Source organism: Channa argus, chromosome 4, assembly GCF_033026475.1.
Source record: "Channa argus isolate prfri chromosome 4, Channa argus male v1.0, whole genome shotgun sequence".
NCBI classification, from domain to species: domain Eukaryota; kingdom Metazoa; phylum Chordata; class Actinopteri; order Anabantiformes; family Channidae; genus Channa; species Channa argus.
This window is the reverse complement of record NC_090200.1, coordinates 21,951,455-21,970,270: the sequence shown is the minus strand read 5'-3', so window position 1 is coordinate 21,970,270 and position 18,816 is coordinate 21,951,455. Positions and strand designations below refer to the sequence as shown.

General features: G+C 39.9%; 1 protein-coding gene across 2 annotated transcripts in view; it reads right to left on the bottom strand.

The window, feature by feature from the left end:
• tmtc2b (transmembrane O-mannosyltransferase targeting cadherins 2b) overlaps positions 1 to 18,816 on the bottom strand; it is an 86,295-nt gene that overhangs the window by 10,317 nt on the left and 57,162 nt on the right. Inside the window, exons 3-11 of one of the 2 annotated variants that reach the window (XM_067501972.1) lie at positions 17,594 to 18,443; positions 15,650 to 15,764; positions 15,203 to 15,298; positions 14,963 to 15,048; positions 12,580 to 12,764; positions 11,479 to 11,557; positions 8,940 to 9,061; positions 3,566 to 3,647; positions 1,563 to 1,677 (exon numbers count right to left, since the gene is read on the bottom strand). In XM_067501972.1, the coding sequence (XP_067358073.1) occupies positions 1,563 to 1,677; positions 3,566 to 3,647; positions 8,940 to 9,061; positions 11,479 to 11,557; positions 12,580 to 12,764; positions 14,963 to 15,048; positions 15,203 to 15,298; positions 15,650 to 15,764; positions 17,594 to 18,443 (1,730 nt within the window). The remainder of the gene's footprint in view (positions 1 to 1,562; positions 1,678 to 3,565; positions 3,648 to 8,939; positions 9,062 to 11,478; positions 11,558 to 12,579; positions 12,765 to 14,962; positions 15,049 to 15,202; positions 15,299 to 15,649; positions 15,765 to 17,593; positions 18,444 to 18,816) is intronic. The other variant, XM_067501973.1, reaches the window with a different exon arrangement.

Here is an 18,816-nt window from a genome sequence, read left to right as displayed (position 1 = left end):
GATTTAAAATGTGAAATGAAAGGAAGAACCTTATCCCCACTGTCCTAGGTATTAACTGTATTTTACTGTCCTATTCAAATTAAAAACCAGAGGTAGTTTGAGAAACATAAAAAAGTGGAAAGTAAACAAAGGGAAATTATTAGTTTGGAGGGAAAATGGTCAAAAACCAAGGACCCCAGAGAGCAGTAAAGGACATTTGCACATCTTAGAGCCTCTGCCCGTCCTTTCAATCTCCTCCCTTCCCCAGTTTAGATTAACTCGTGTCCCCACCAACTGAGGGCCTTTCCATGTCTATGTCCAAGACAAACATATAAAGAACATGAGCTGTAGAGGAGTGTGACCCCATGCCAAGCATGCAGAGAAAAGTTCAGTCCTGCTGTGCTTGAAGCTCTCTTTAGCTGCCAGGGATCTAGACTCTAAAAGAGGCTTTTAGTGCTGGTGAAGATCAGAGTAGTGTAGGAAGAGCTATGTATGAAGCAACGAGGTCTGTTTCACACAAATGTAGCATTTTTGTCTTACTTTTTGTTTTTTAAGTCATGGCAACAGTTAAGCTGCAGATGCCATGGATTCTACATTACAATTCATTAAAAATCAAATGAAATTGCTGATGATTTTCATTCACTATACACTTAATGTTATCTTAAGCCGAACATGTTTATGCACTGCTGCACGTCAACGAATGTGACGGGATACAGTGTAACACCAGTGGGCTAAGCAAATCAAATTTGCAAGCTAATTTTTAATAATCAATGCCACAAACTCTTAGTTTACCATAAGATAAATATTTAAACAAATGCCAGACCCACCTCATCAGAGAGAGAGAGAGAGAGGCAGAAGACATTACACACAGAATGTGAATAAGAAGATTTAATATAACATTTGTTGCTTTTAGAGCTTAATGAATGAGGACATTTTAACAACCTGGAACTGTATCCAACATGGAGCTGGTTATCAGAAACCATCCCTAGCAGGCAGCTGTAATCATATTGCAAAGTCCTAGAGTTATGCATGATGGCTTTAAACAAGTAAATCTCTACACTGGGTAATTTTGTAGGTTTATACAGTCAATGGGGCAGCACACTGGAAGTTGGCACAAGGTTTTATTTACACATTTCCACTTATGGCTTGTGTTCAGAAACACAACAGCTTGTGGGCAGGTTGCTACAGCGTTGCCACTCAAGCTCATCAGTTGAACCTTGCACTGATCTGGAAGCAGACTTTCGAGCTGGGGCCTGCAGAGATCGAGTGAGACACACTGGGAGAGAGGAAGTGAGAGAGAGCATATGAAGATACATAGCTGCACAGCACGCTAAGACAAACCAGCAGCTCTTGTGCTGGCACGGCAGCAAGAGAAGAGATTAAAAAAGTACAGCCAAGTAAATCACACAAGCTGAGGAGAAGTGTAAGCCCCTGGATAAACTGTGCAGACTGTCGACCTCCCTCTCTTATACAGCCTTGGAAAACTGTGGCCCACCCCTCTCATCCACACAGAATTTAATACCTGCAGTGTATCCGTGCATGTGCTTTGGCTATGAAATTCATCATTTCAATCTAACACTCACCTGAGCATGTGGGCCGCGCTGAAGACCACATCAAACTCCCCACTGTCGAGGCGTGCAGCTTTTTCTGCCATCTCTGCTGCTTCCAGCAGCCGTGACTCTTCCAACAAAAACTGACCTGGCAGGGCAGGAGAGAATAGCACCACTATTAAAACACTGAGGGATCCCAACAGAGGCACTGAGGGATGCACAGTCTGGAAGTGTTGCCTTTGGCTCAGGTGGAGGGACAGCCTGCTCTGCCTCTAAAATAATACGCTGGAATTCTAGACATGAGTGCAACATACCATCGCTCTTTGGCCATCTCTCAAGCCCATTTGTTCAGATTAGCCAACCTTGATAGATCTGTTTTTCTAAGATGAAATGTGTTTCGTGCAAGAGTTTTGGGTCTTATTATTGGGTGCGGCTGCTTTCACCACGAACCTCTGCGGACATGCCTCATGACACAAAATCATGGAAGTCTAACAAGGCCATGAACTAAAGGTGGCCGCCTTGGTAAAGGCCAGATTTAAACAGGAATTAATACCCTGCTGACTTTGGTTAGACCCATTACTGTACCAGGATGTTAAAGCACCAAGTGAACCTAAGCATATTTTCCTTAATAACTGTGGATGAAACTGAAGCCGTTAGTGCAGACCTTAGGTGGGTGATGGACTAAAGGACTTAGAGCATGAGTGAGTGAAAAATAGCAGAGCTGCAGTTATGAAGGGTTTATGATATCAAAGCAAATCTATGAGTAATAAAGGAAATATAGCTACTGCATCAATAAATGTCACAGCCCCGGGGGCCCTGCTATATTTTGAAAAAATATAGCACAAAGCTGATGTTTGTATAGGGAACGTGATACTGTACGTACTGTTCATCATGTGACAATGTGACTTCTACATTGGAAGCTCTAAACACAGAACTCACCCCAGGGTTTTTGAAGGATTCACCAAATTGAATTTAAGAAAGTCAATTAGAGGACATTTAAGACCTTTTTAATACCGCAAAAATGTAAATGTAATTTCTATCCTACATTTATTCTGGCTACGTACGATAGTAGGATGAAAAACCAGTAGAGATAAATATAGAATGCTGCCTAGAATTAATATTATGTTTTATGTACTACAGTATACTTTTTTCCAGTAGTTTCCAGCAATAAAACAGTTCCTATTCAAAAGATAAATTACAGTATATTAATGTGACCTTGACCAAGTAGTAGAAAGTAGTTGGATTTACATGTGAGTTTTTTCTGGCAAAATTGCAGGCCGCCAAGGAAGTCAAAATGCTGCGATTGTAATTATTTCAACCAATCCCCCATGAATTCTCTGCAACTTTGGAATTTGCAATGTCATAAAAATTTGCAACATCCACATTTTTTTCAGAAAAGCTGAAATAAAACTCAGCATTGTAAGCGACAAATTTCACAAAAAGTCCAGCAAAAACCTAAAGTTACTGAAATTGAAATGTGCCCAATAGGAGACAACACACTCCCCGATGGTCTGGTTGTTTGTTTTTTGATAACATTAACCTGTTGTATTCAAATGTCGCACGAAAGCTGATGACACTGAGCTGAAACATTCTTTAGAAAATGCCATTTAAGAGAGACATGGTTATAAATGCTTGTTAAGCAAAGAGGTAATTAACCTGTCAGCTAATTCAAACTCAAGCTTGAGATGACAAATGTTCTGTGAACAACACAGAAATAATGTAAAACACTGAAATGATCACGTTCCACATCTTATATCATATCAAACAGAACAATCTGAGGAAATCACCCTCTCTTTTAGCGATCCTTCACAGATCACGTTTAGGTCTGCAATATGGCTGATTAGAGGAAGGGATGACAAAGAGGTCAGCCAGAACTCTTTTCTGAACAAAATGTGTGATTTCCTGGCTTTGTACACAAAAGTGCATGTATGTGTATGTTAAACTGCTAAATAAATATGCAATGTTGTAAGAATCAAGTTAGGATGTAAAATGAAAAGAAGAAATAAATAAAATTGAATAAATAAATCTTTGCTTACCATAATGCATGTAGCAGTTGCCTTTTGTTGGATCCAGCTGGATAGCCTTGAGGAAGTACCTCTCTGCTTCTGTTTTCTGCCCCTGGGAGGAATTAATAAACATAATAGTGTCATTATTGTTTCAATTGCGCTTCAAAGCTACTTTTTGTAAAAACACCACATTCAGCTCAAAATCCCAAATATCTTTGTGTATGCCTCACATCCAAATCCAAACCACAAACCCCATTTAACAATAAATTGTAATAAATAGATACGAACCACGAGTGTTATTCTTTCAATCTCATGTGTCTACCTGTCAAAGTACACACTGTCATGCTTGGCCCAGCGCACCAGACATGGCAAAGGCTCATTCCTTGCACAGTTTTATCTGTACAAATAACACTTCCAGAGCATAACCACAGACTGGCAGTGTGTGTGGCCCGGCTGCTATGAAACAAATCGGTGAGCGGTTGATGGAAACGGAGCGAGAAGGTGGAAAAGAGAGGAAAGAGACAAAAAGGCTCATGTGTCTTTAGGGATCTGTAGGTTAATATAAGTACACACAGGTGCACTACACATACACACACTTTTTTTTTTTTTAATCTGTGTGTGTAGTGTTGTTCTAGTTGTTAGAGAGATGAAATCCATGCTGGGAGGTTGAGCATAGCATGACGAGGACAAGCATCACTGAAGCCTTGTGGACCCTCCAGAGGTCCCTCAGGTTCTTGCAACTGTGATACACAACCAATCAGAGCTCAAACAGAGCATAGCAGCTGGCCAACAAAGGTGCCAGCTGGGACTTTGACACACCCCTGCTTTCAGCTGGGCACCAGATGCCATCTGATCAACAATTAACAATGTGTGCTCATCTATAAAAGCTGATTTTTTTTTAGCCTAAACAATGCAACCATTAGTTTGTGTTTCATCCTACAAGATAATGCCTTTGACGTGAATAATTCATTATTTGGAACTGTACAAATTCTATAAAGGATGGAGATAAAATGCAAAAGAAAAAACTGAAAGAGTGTTCGGGGAACACTGCAAATGCAAGTAAATATAATATATGAACTCAGTGGGAAATGCAGAAAATTATCTGAGTTTATTCAAACAGAACAATGGGCTCAAAGCCAATCAGCACAGAGCAGTACACGTAGATATATACTTACTCAAGTGTAAACTTTATCAGTGAGCATTAATAATGTATTTAAGAATGTAAACATCGGAGTGTTGTTTCCCCTGATGCTGCAGAAAATTAGGCCTGTGTGTAACTATATGTTTACCAGAGTTGATGGCCGCCAAGTAGTTATTAGAATTTCACTTTGAGAAGCATAATCTTTTTGCATTTATGTACTCTCACTCACAGTTGGAGGAATGTGTATATTTAAGGACCAGCTGGTTTTATTATAACAGAGGCCTGCGTCTGTTAGTTAAACATCAGAATTAAGCTTACACACATCACAAGATTTGGAGTATGTTACATCTAAGTGTAATAATGGAGAGTATAGCAAGAGTAACTTATAGGGGAATAAAGTGCTCATTTCTTAGTATTCATCTTATGATAAAGTTTTTGCAGCCCGTACCTGTCTGTAGAGAGGGTATCCCTGTTAAATGTGAAATGGCATCTTCTGGTCTTTTATCTTTACATTTTTGGATCATACCTAACTTGGCTCACCTGTATGAATTACCACAAACCTGATCCTGCACTAACAGTCAATCTTGTTATTGTTATTCTCTAAATTTCAAGGTGTCAACCCAATATTAATTTAGCCGACCACCTCTCATCATCAGTTATGACACTGGTGAGAACAAAAAAATAAAAAGGACATTAATTTGCTTTTTTTTTTTGTTCAGGCATTGTTTGGGTTAATGTTGTGCAACCCAACTTCTGTTGTGTATCTACATTTTATTCCTTTCTGTTTGACTGTGCCAGATTTCCTCGTACTTGTTTTGATGCGTTGCGAGAATCACTGAATCACATCAATTCGATGTGTTGTGCATGTCAATAGCAAGCAAAAACAGTAAAAGATTCGGCCAGACCCCATCAGGTTTACTCAGGCTGAGGTGCAGCACCTTTTAATCTAAATGCTAATGCCAGCATGCTAACGTGTTGCAGTTTAGAAGATTTATTGTTATCATGGCAACCACCTCAGTTTAGCATGTTTTGATAACTAACATCTGCTAATTAGCATTAACAGCTGAGGCTGAAGTTTAAAAAGTAATGGATGAAAGAAAATAAATAATGTTGTTTCCGGAGAATGGAACAAAATCTCAAAAGATCAACTTGAGTTAATACTCTCAAGTTTTAATATTGTATGAGAATTGGGGTGAATGTATCTTTAGCTGTTTGTGAGCATTTCAGGACTGTTTTTCCTGAAGTGGAGCCTACACAATATACACAATATACAGTAATGTTAAATATATCTGCTATATAAGAGCTACTGTATGTGACATGATTTCTACTAGAATAGAGAAAGATCTTCAATTTCATCCACAACCAACTTGTTTGTGCTCACTGCATTTCTACATTTTGAGACATGACAACGCTCACTTTTTGTTGAACTGAACACATATTGAGGCTACCAACTTGGAGAGGGGCTGTAAAGGCAAAATGATACATGACATCAACAAAGAAAGCCAACACCTCCTCTGCATCTACTTTAGATTCTTGTCAGCACTTATTACAAAAACACAATATCCTCCCTTTTGTCGCACAGATGCTGAGTTTATTGATGTGTGCCTCACTACTAACATCTTCTGATAGCATCAGATAAAGTGCAGATGTAGCTCTGGCTGTGTGGACGCAGAGGTGATTATGAATAAAGGCTGCATCCTATTAGCTGAGGAAATGACAAGTGGATGACTGAATGCAATATTGCAAGAATCGCATCAGCCGTGTCCATCTCTGACCTGTGGTGTCTGTCTACACAGAGCCTGAAATGCATGCTGCTCCCCCACAGTGTCGGTGTAGAGGGGTCAACGCGGCTAGGGGGGCAATAGTGACCTGTGGTATTACTATAACTCTCCACTCCCTTCCCATTTTGTCCTCCCCTCATTGACAAATCCCATCAGCTATTTCCTTTCTGCACCTCAGCTACCAGCTCACAATCACGGCTATCCTCTCACGCTGCTGCCAAGCCTTATCTCGCTGCCTCTCCTCCTCTCCCATTGGGATCTAAACCTCAGAACCCCCTCGCAGAATCTGAAGCCTCTTCATCACTCACAGCTGTGCCACAGAGTGAGTAGGGGTTGGGAATAATAGAGGCGGAGGCTGGTGGATAGGTCAACTCCCAGCACTGGTTTTGATCATGCTTAAATGCTGCTGTCATCAGGCAGAGGTCAAAGCCACACACACACACACACACACACACACACACACACACACACACACACACACACACACACACACACACACACACACACACACACACACACACACACACAAAGAAAGCATACCTTAAATAGTACTCTGACTCTGACTCTAAACCAAGTCCCTTCTCTGACAGCATTATTTGAACTCGAGGGGTCGTGGGTGCTCAAATCCCATCTACCATATCTCATGGTCAGAGACCTACAGACATTCATCTCTGCAAATTTAAACATTCACTTTCTTAACTTTTTCTTCACGGCCTACTGAATTCTTCCCCGAGTCCACTTGACCAAGTCTTAACACTCTCCTCTAAGGAGTTGTGTTGTTCTTCCAGGCTGTCCTCAGTGAAAGTGTCCAGTAGCCTTTGTTCATGTCAGCCTAACAAGCGACTTTTAACTGTGGTGTCAGCGGAACTTTTCTTTAGGCTGAGCATCAGTCTGACCACAGACGGGAAAATCAATCCAGCGTGTTTCTCAAACTCCATTTAATTTAGACACACAACGATTCACTTCACTGAGGATACACTATGTAGTGGTATTACTAAGCCACAATTACACGAAACAAATGAGTAACAGTACTGCATTTGGAAAAGGTTCAGGTCCAGAGTTACAGTACGTGAGGCCACCAACACCAATCTCACATCTGTAGGTTAAATATGAAGCTATACTCTATCTTAGCACAAAGATAGAAAACTGTAGGAGGCAAGTAGTCCAGCTCTGTTTCAGTTTTCCACATTGCTATTTTGGATTACATTGATGACATGTTAATGAGTGAGCTTTAGAGGGGCTGCTTGGTGGATGCAGTTATGGACAGAGTTAAGATGATTCTGGTCCATGCACAAAGCTAATGAGCTGCTGGCAGTAGCTTAATTTTTACATTGCATGTATGGAAAGCATATACAGTAAACTTACCACCTAATTCTTTGCAATAAAAACATGATTTTTTAATAACTTAAAAATAACTAAAACTGTTCAATGATTGTACTCCACTGTACTAACCTTACTTCAATAACTATAGTTACGTTTACGTAAATGATTTAAAGGTGAGAATCCTCCACATCTACTGTATCAGCTGTGATATGCACAAACTCAAAAATTTGTAAAGACTATATACAAAAAGAACTTGAGACAAAATCTTTTTCTATAAAGGGAAATGAAAAAGGACAAAGACAGGAAGAGTCTAGACTTTGTGGGGAGATCCAGATATCACCGCTCCAGGCTTTTGAACCCGTTTAGGTCCTTTCATTAGGACCCAGACTGCGGGAGAGACGGGAGTCAGCTGAAGAAAAAGTCTCCACTATACTTCTGACCTTCTGTGCAACTCTCTCAAATTTGTTTAGTTCTGATCCGACAGCTTTAGCTGCTCTGTTCAGTCGGCTCTATTGCAAATAGGCCTATCTATCTGCGATCGGCAAAGAATGACTGCATGGCCTGACCACATGACCACCTCCTCATAAACTCAGGGACTCGGGGAAACTGTTTCTGCCTTGAGACTGTAGGACATAAACTGCCTTTTTGCTGATTGGAGCACAGGTCAGCTGTCTGACCCCAAAAGGATATTATCTCCACACACCCTGAAAATTCTGAGCAGATGTAGATTTGTTTCTCTAAAGTGCTTAGAGATTTAATTATTTTAGTTTTTAGGGCAACATACTAATTGTTAGTGCAGGTTTTTGAGCTTCCTTTGTAGACATGACAAGATTATATTCAGTTTTGACAGACAGGAACATCTTGACCCACCTACTATTTATATAATTTCTTGACTAGGGCACCCAGAGCTGTAGGTTTGTATTCTCAACTACTACCTCAAAGCAGGTTTTGTAATTTATGGAAAAGTCAGTAAACGGGCCCAATAATGTTGAAGTTTAAACCTCTAAGTGCATTGAAGTAAACCAATGTGCAAGAGTTTCATATATATTCAACTTTTAACTTTTCAAAGACTTTTGTCAAGACTGCTTTTATTTCTTCATTCAAAGGGTCACATTACTGTATTTCACTTTACAGGGAAAACGGGGGAGAGAAGTCTTACCGTCATAGCCAGGAGTTTGCCATAGGTGAGGTGCGCAGGAATATGATCAGGCTTGGCTCTCAGAGACTCTCTGTACCAGTGTTCAGCTTCAGTGAGCTTTTTCAGTCTCATGTAGGCCTCTCCTGCAACACAAGAAAGAAGAGGGCCAAGTTAGAGGTTAAGACATCAAACATCTTCCCATTGTTCTGCTGAAGATTTGCATGACAGAGCTTTGGCGAGGCCAGACATGAGTCCAGTGGGCACAAAACTAAGTACAAATACAATGTTATTTAGATGGTCATTTCTTTACTACATGGCCCCTAAACAACGAGGATGCAAATGCTCCGCTTTGTTTAAACATGCCACATTCATAATGCTTATGGTCATTCAGAAAAGCAAACCAATAAATTAAATCTTTTGTTTATTAAAATACCAAATGCTGAGTTCAGTGAATATTTGAGAAAAGTATAGAACTGAGTCTATAACACACTCTTATGCTGCCTGGTCTGTCAGACATCATCTGATACCTCCCCCCACTGATCTGACCCTCTGGCTGCTAGCACCTGAAATAACAATGACCTCTTTTTCATAGTCATCCCAAAACACGTGTATTATTGCAGGAATTTGACAACATCAGCTGGAAACTGGACACAACACAGTTAAAATCAACATTATGAAATATTTATGGAAGAAACAGAGGTATCACAGGTGTTCAAAGTTTACTCCAACTTGGTTTACATTTTTACGTATACTGATGTAATATAAACCTCCAAATAAGTGGACAAGATGTTTAGACTAGTGCAGACTCACAATTTAATTCTGTGGGGATTAGGGCTAATCGTTTGCCTGATTGAAAATATCGATAAGCAACGGGTGACCTAATTACAAACCGGGGCCTTTTTAGTGACTTTGGAACACTCCAGTGAGCGATAACCCCATGTAATGATACATATTAACACATAGTGTGGGCATGACATCAGTTGTAATATTTCAAATCCCATTTGTATCACACAGTAGGTTCTTTTTTTGAAATCCTAAATTCCCATCATGGGCTCGTAACTATTGTTTTTTAATGGTATAGACTAATTTACATTTAGTTTAATAAATCACCTGTGTTTTTACATATGTTTATATAGATTGTAAGGATTTATAATGAACCCAAGACATTGGTGTATTTTTTAAAGTCTGTTTTGAAAGGAAAAAGCAGCTGAAGTACTTGTTGCACCTTCCTGACAGCAGACCTTTGCATGGGACTAGCACAAACATCAGCGTTCAATTAGAGGTGACACTGAATCCAAGGAGCTGAAAACCAGCTCCGTGGAGTGGAACATTCCTCAGCCCACCAGAGAGTGTTGGAGCGAGACCAGCAGGGTGCAGATTACCACCCAGGTCTGCCTCTGATGAAAGCTTCTGCTCTTTGGCGTCTGACAAACAGCATGAGAGCAGCAGGGTGAGTGAAACTGAAAGGAAATAGATATGAGCAGGTGTGCCAAATGTGCAAATCAGTTCAGCGAGGAAACAACGTTGAGCTGCAGAAATCAGATCTCTGGCTCAGTGCCCTGACTATAGAAGCAGTGCTGCTCTTTAACGGTGACTGCAGCTTTCATCAACATTTTGACATAATCTGAGTAACTCCATCAAACTGCATTTTGCCATCATATGAGGAAACCCGTGGCACTACCAAGCTTGGATTCCAGATATCCCAGTTTTCAAGTGTATGTGTTTGTAACTTGGAGACAGAGAGATAAAAAAAAATCAAAAAATCAAAAAAGAAGAAGCAGCTATAATGAGCCTGCAGCAGCTGTTCTACAGCTGTAAGCCAACATGAGGGGCCGTTCCTGTAGTGAAAAGCAAATTAACTGTGTTGAACATGATATTGTGAAGCTTATTTAATTATTTATTTATTAATAAATAAATTACAAACCACTGTTTAGCACAAACCCAAAAGGGTTTTCTCAAACACAGGTTTCACTGATATATTATGATATAAATGGCTATTTGCTTGATGTCTATATGACACTGATTGTTTATCTACAATTCACTTTTTTCTACCACTCTTTAAAATATCAACAGCTGATCTCTGAACTGTTTTTGCACCCCTTGACCATTTTTATTAGTTCTGATGATGAGAAAACATTTGTACTTGCTGAATTGGCATTACTATTAAAAAGGTTTATCCTCTTTTTGCCATTTTGCCAAAGAGGATGCAAACCTTAACACCCAATTGAATCTATCAACAAAGTAGCTATTTTTACTCAAAATAATTACATACAACTGATGATAAACTGCTCAAGCATGACTGTGATAGGTAGTTTACCCTTAAATAAGGTTAAATGATTGTAACCTGGTTTTTGGGTGAATTTCTAAATGCCTGGGATTGTAATGTTTACTGAAGGTTTAGCTGACCTGTTCAGAAGAAAATGAAAATCTTATTTGTTTTAGGTGAAATAAAATAAAAAAAAATCTAAGTCAAAAAAAGTAAATTACCCTTGGTTCCATATTCTTCCTGCAAAAGCAACAACTTTTATACTAGTGGTCCTGAAACAAAAGCAGCTCTTACCCATCATGTTGTAGAGGCTCTGTGGTGCAAATTGTCTTGGCATTTTCTGTATTGCTTCTTTAAACACGGAGAGGGCCTCCTGTGAATGAAACAAATAAAAAAAGAGAAGGTGGGGGATGTTTGCATTACAGAGCAGCGAGACCCTGCTAGAGCAAGTGGCCCTGTGGTAACTAGTCATTCCTCCCATGCAGCCGAGGCCCTGACACTGTGAATACACAGCGTGGAATTGGGGGTCGCCGGGAGGCTGGTTCATATAGAGCCAAGCAAAAAGGGTCTATCCTTAGTGTCACGGCTGTTAAGATGACTAGTGTGGTGTCACATACTGACTCTGGATGTATAGATTGTAGGTTCCCAATTCACTCCAGGGTCCCTCAGATTTAAAATAGTACATAGAAGGAGCTGAAACGACTTCACTGCTGAAGCGAATGTTGCGGTAAAGGTTGGAAGAAGTAGGACTGCTCTCACTTTTTTCCAGCAAGCCACAAAAGCCTTCATAGAGGCTTTATGCTCTTGTACTGGTTCCCTCCTGACTGAATCAGCAGGATCAGTGATATACAGTATATATAATATAAATGTTCAGCATTGGAAGAGCAGTTACTTTAACTGACATTAAAGCTCTTTCAGGGCATGAAAGAGAGTCATTCTTTTAGAAACCTGTGACCTGTGATTCCTTTGCACCAAACATGGCTTCTCCTATGACAGACCCAATTTTGCAACACGTCTCAGCATATTCTCAGTGTTCCCCAAGGATTCCTTGGGCAACTGCCTGTATTTTCTCTCACTTTTATTTGTCTCAAAAAAAAAAAAACAAAAACAAAAATGGGAGCACTAGAAGTCCTATGACTATTGAGTATTTACCAGACAAAAGATGTTGCAAGCATGTTTAAAAAAAACAAACAAGGTACATATGCACTACTGTACATACAATCACGATATTTGACATTTTATATTTTAAGGGCCCAAAATGTAAATTAAAAAATAAAAACAAATGTTTTGGTGACTATAAATACACAGGTTATTTCATTTACTCATCAATAAGGAAATAACAATTGTTCACACTCGTGATTTTGTACAATAAGTTCTGCTGTCCTGGGTTGTTACCTCCTGGTGTCCCTGCTCATGGAGCAGTTTGCCCAGGTTGTATAAGCAGCTGGTGACGGAGCTTTTGTGGGCGTGGGGGTCCTTAAGGTTCTCATCTGGGATATCAGCACAGGTTAGGAAAGTGCGCTTTGCCTCATCTAGACGACCCTGATTCATCAGGATGATGCCTGTGTTCAAGTAAGCCGCTGTTGGGGAAAACAAAACAGAAAACATCGTAAATATGGGACGAGTACTACATTTGCACTCTTGCTAGCTAATTTGGATGTTTGTTTTATTCATGATTCACATTCAAAGCTATATAGCCATTAGCTGACCATAAAGCACAATTATATATATGCAGATGTACAGTGTTATCAATGTGAACTGACTGTTGATACATGCTGCATCTTACCATCCTCCTCTATACATTTTTGTATTGTTGACTTATTGTTCGTGCATGTTTTTGCTAAGGACAGATTAGTCAAGTTTATTTTTTACCTTTGTTTTATTCTCTTTTGTTGTTTTACTCACGTTCTAATAATTTTTGTCTCATATATCTCTATTTATCAAAATATATAATTTTTCATTTTTCCTCGTTTATAATATTTAATTATTTTCTATGTTTAGTCCTTTATTTGTGTGCATTAGTCTCATTGTTGTATAGTTTCCAACTTGTATGTCTTTTTGCCCATGTTTGGTGCCTTGTTGTCAACATCTCTTTCTTTTAATTAATATTATATTTCTGTGTGCCTTATTATCACAGTGTTACTGTTTTTTGGTCTATTGTTTTTGTTTGGTATGCCTTTACATCAACTTAACTTAACTCAACTGAATTACATTAATCTGTAAGAAAGGTGTTATATAAATAGAGTTTGAGTGCTTGATTGATTGAAAGTTCTCTCAGCAGAATCCTTGCTGCTCTGCTCCACTTGAGCTCTCATGTGCAACCAAACAGTGACTTAAATCATCACTAACTTGACATAAGTGGCTCTTACTGTCTTGAAGTTACAGACATCAATGGTGCTGAAAAGTTGAATAATAACCATCTTTATATGAAATACACTTTTGGGACAATACCAGTGTTAATCCTCTTTCATTCTTGACTCCTCACCATATTTGCCTACATCCTGTGGGATACTTTGGATACGATTTCTTGCGTGTTCAAAGACAACATCTAATGATCAATATGCAGCTGGATTGTAATTAGTCTCTGTAGACCTGTCTCTCTAAACAACTCACTATCAAGACTGACTGTTGGGATAAATTAACTTCATACAGCAGATTAATCTTGAAGCTCTGCTATAGACTGCTGACATAAAATCAGGTTAAATGGTGTTGGCTGAGAATCAAACAGCCTTTTCTTCACTAAAAAGAACTTATCTTCTCCCTCTGCTGTCCTTGCTATTTGCTATCTCAAAAGTTTACATTATTTTATTCCACATCTTTACAGACTTATCTACCTTAGATTGTATTGTTTTCATTTATCAACATCTAAATTCTTCCATTGCATGGATCTGTACTAAAGGGGCAAAGAGATATGAAAAATCAAAGACAGACAAAAGGAAGTTTTCCCCCAATTTTAACAGCCTTCAAAACACATTTTCTATGTGCAAAAAATGTGAGTAAGTCAACACTTATCACAAAACACGACTGCTCTGCATATTAAATAAAAATGTTACAGTTTTCACTAGTTGGCTCCTAATTAGGCATTGAGCAATAGTGTAACCTTGAAAAAATATATTTTTAACTGTCACACTCTTATTCTCAGTCTGCTGAGGGTAATTAATTACCTTGTTATCGCTTAGAACAGATTGGATAATTGCAGGCAGAATGGAAATTTTCTAGTCTAACCGTGATCTTGATTACGTCCATAATTAATCCAGTGAAAAAAGGAAGAAGACGTTTAAGATTCTCTGTTTATCTGTCATTGACTGATGCCTGGAACAATGGGGAGCTAATTTCTTGCATCATCGGCTAAGATTGTTAGCGATTTGTACTTATCATGAACGGAACAGGCTAAAAAGGACACTGTGTTGAAAATTCAATCCGAGGAGAAGCAGAAAAGTTGCAAATTCTCACGGGATGCAAAGAAGACGGAGAGACACGTCAAAAACTGGGAAAAAAGAGACGCAGGGAACTTTGGAGGAATAAAAACGAGAGCGTCACAGCCTGAACTCATAATAAATTACATCATACAGTCGCTTGATCTGTTGACATTACTTGGCTTTGCACGTCGGCCAGACAGCTGTGTTCAATGTTCAATTCAGCTGTATACCCACTGCCCTTTGCCACCTATTCCTCACTCTTCACATAACCACAGCCTGTGTTCACTGTTGCCTGGACACAGCACAGCCGCAACCACAAGAGCTGGAGATCGTCAATAAATAAGAAGAGCTGTACTTACAAGCCAGAGTTGGCCGGCTCCCAATGGCCAGCTTATAGTAGTGGAGTGCCTCTAAGAACTTGTTGCTCTCCTGTAGCAGCAAACCGCTAGAACAGACAAAAGGATGACAGTATGTGCTGTTTAGAGCTTAGAAAATCAAACAAGGTGCTGTTTAGTTTAGTGCCCGTGTTACGATTAGACAAGAACATGAGCAGCTGATAAAAGTGATGGGAAAGATTTAGATCTTAGCAAACCACAGACATTTGAGCACTCTGTGTGTACTGGCTGCAGACGTTTTGTGTTTTCCCCTCAGGCGAAAACAGCATCATTAATAACGCTGTCAGCGAGAACAACACTCTGGGGAACACAAGACAAGGAGACACTTGCTCTGAGACAACAGCGCTGATCAATGGACACACGCATGTAACAGGAGAACTTCATACATTCACACGTACTCATACTAAGGCACTGAAACTATGAGTGGATAGGTACATTCAAAACACAAAAGGCATGGTGAAATGAACAAATAAGAAGAAATTGTCATACTGGAGAAACTGACTAAAATTGTATTCATCCTGGAGGATTGAATCTGGATGCCTAGGAGATGCCTAGGAGAGTCTAGGAGGATTCAGGAAACCCCTTCAGAATATAGGTGAGTGTTGTCAAATGAAAATGTTAGAGAAGATTAAAAAAAACAAAAAAACTCACAGGTTATACAGCATGTCAGCCATGTTGCTGCGGTAATACAGAGCATTTCTGTATGCCTGTTCAGCGTCCTCCATCTTTCCCTGGCTCTTCAGGACATTTCCAAGGTTGCCCCATGCTGAGAGGTTACAAAACAAAACGTTAATCAAAAAGAATAAAAAGAAAATCTGTGGCACCCATCTTGAGTTGCAGTTTTCTTAAAAATCTAAAAAAAAAGGTCTCAAACGAAAGCAGCAGGAGAGGATATTTGTGTGGCGAGTAATAATTTTCTTTTGTTATTCGCAGCCTCACACTGACATGGGATCAGTGTTTTTTTAACCTCTAAAGAGGATGTTCTGTTCTGTTCTGCAGCAGCTGGTATAGGACGACATTAGAGTAAGGAGGGATGACACACCAGGGGAGCTTTGTTCCTATGAGAGTGTGCATGAATAGAAGACCACCACGGTGCTATTGCACAGCTAATGGTGTTGGTGTTGAATGGCACAAGGCAGTAAGTGGCAGGTGAAATAAGGTTGCTAAGAGCTTTTATACATTTTGTGGAGAGGCTGTGAAGTGCAACAACGAATGCAGAGGAGTGACAAAACAAAAGAAGTTCACTGGATTTAAAATAGCAGCAGAACATGCAAAGAGAACCTTTCATGTCAAAAGTGTTGTACAGTAATAAACTTGATAATTGATTAGTCCTTTAAACTATTTTTCTACCACCACCAAAATACAACCAAAATTTAAATTCCAGCTATTCAATTGTAAGGATATTGTGTACTACAGCCTTTATGTATAGGGTTTGAACCAAAAATACAAGACAAATATTATGAAAGTGATGTTTTACAGACCAAATGATTCATTCAACAGAGTGAATGTCAACAAAATGTTCTTTAAAAACATATATATGCCCAATTTGTGTGCATTTACGGTGTTGTCATTTAGGTGTATAAACCTTATAAACCTGTTCTATGGTTACAAGTCACAGGTACAGCAGGAATATGCAATAATGTATAAAATCCCACTGTGTTTAAAGTGATAATAGGTGCTGCCTGCCTTTGAGCAACACATTTGTCAAACTATTCAAAATCCTAACATTTTTACAATTAAAAAATACAGGCGGAAAACTCAGGCTTCCTTCGTTCATCTCTGCATGGATGCTCAGACGAATAGATTGAGTCTTACAGTAAAGAGTTGTTTTGTGTATCCCAAAATTTCTTAGTTCAAAGGATCCAGTGAGTGTTTTGTGTCTGTGGTTGGGTTGGCTATATTGAATGTGAGCTGGGGACATTGCTGCTGCTCTGTTCGGCTGATGGTCTGCCAAAACAAACAGCTGTCATGCCTCAGCTACGCTGCAGAATCTGAAAGGGAAATTAGCTAACACAACGTGTCCTGCTGTTGCCTCGCAAGTCCCTGCCCTTGCTTCTCTCCTCAGCAGCTCGGAGGAGCTCGCTTTGGATACAAAAATCTGCGTCTGGTGACCTTGAATATGAAAGCGGGTGAATATTTTTCTCCTGTTAAAGATGCCAATCAAAGATGGGTGATGGTGCTCTTCCAAGTGAGAGAGGGCATAGTGTGTCAACAAAGTGATCACATCCTGCGTATAAAAAGTTGTTAAAATCAAGTCGAGTTAAAAATTAATTTAGCCTTGAGTTATAAAATACGCACCAGTCTCAACTGGGTTCTAAGGCACTGAGTTCAAGTTGTGAGCATGTGTGTCATGCAGTAAAGCTGAGCCCTGACGAGCAAAGATTCTGAAGCAGGTTTGCTATGAATTACATACTCAGTGTGGCAGTAGACTCAGAGAGCACATGTTATCAAACCTTGCCAGTGCTTCTCAGACAGGCCAATATGAAAAGTGAATGAGCCTATGATTGGGGGATGTGTACAGAAATGCCTGGAATAGTGTTTGCGCTCATGTAAGAGCTAATGTGATTGACAGCATCAACCTGAGTCAGAGCTTACCTTTGGCAGGATTGACATAAATCCCGGACTTATAGAGCATTTCTTCGTTCTGCCAGTCCTGGTTCCTCACAATGGTTTTGACTCCAAAGAAAAGAACCAGAGTTGCACTGCAGTAGACCAGCATCGTCCTGAAAGACCTGCGTCGTAGTCGGATGTAAAGAGACCTCAACCCCACAGCTACCAGCAGACAAAAGCCCATGCTGGGGATGTACAGTACTCTCTCTGCTATCACAAACCCCACGTAGAAAAACAAATTTGTGGCAGGAAGGAAGGGGATAGCCAAGAGGCCTAGAGAGAACACTACAACATTTTCAGTGGTGGGCAGTGGAGTCCTGGTCTCATAGTGCTTTTTGGTACCATTTTGTGCACTATTAATGGGAATATCTGTGTGGGAATTGTTCGTATGTTCATGGCCGTTATATTGGTAACTGTGTCCATTACTGTTTCCATTCCTGCCATTGGTATAATGATGCGCTTTGCCATTAGTGTCTTTGCCCTTAGCTGTGGGGGGGTGTGACCACAGGCCAAACCAAGCCAGCAACAGCAATCCAAGGTAGAAGACTATTGTATGAATGTTCCTCCAATCAGTAAGGCTCCTGATCAAAGGCAGGGCATCCATTGACCAATCAAAGCTGAGTGTGTCCGGGCAGAGTAGGAGCCAAAAGTTCATGGCCGGCAGGTAGAAGAAGGTTAGTGTCCGCGTGAGGAGCGAAGGGGAGTCAGCCGCCGGGTTGTCAGAGTTGGAGAAGTTGGGGGGTTTGTTGCCCATCCAGTAGAAGCGGCACGCTAACAGGGTGGCTCCCCAGGCTGCCAGTAAAAACACATTCAGCAGCAGGTGGACATTCTTTCTCTGAAAGACAAAGAAAACACAGAAACAGGGATCAACTCTCAATCTACTGGAAAGGAAAGTAGTGACTGCTGGAGAAAATATACTGTGCATAGTGGAACATCAAGAAAAAACTAGTTTTCTGGGTGGTTGTAATATTTAGGACATTTACATTTACCTCAACCCCAGCGATCTAAGGAGCGTTGGATAAATAAAATTAAATCTCAATGAATTGGCTACAACATGGCTATAACACTGTGAAAAACTATCTGCTTTAGAACAGAATGAATGTTTGAGCACGATTTAAAAAAACCTTAAATAAGCAGAGCTTTTTTTATGGTTTCCATCTGATATTTCGGTTTGGTTGCTATGATCTGTTTTGAAACCTGTAAAGTTA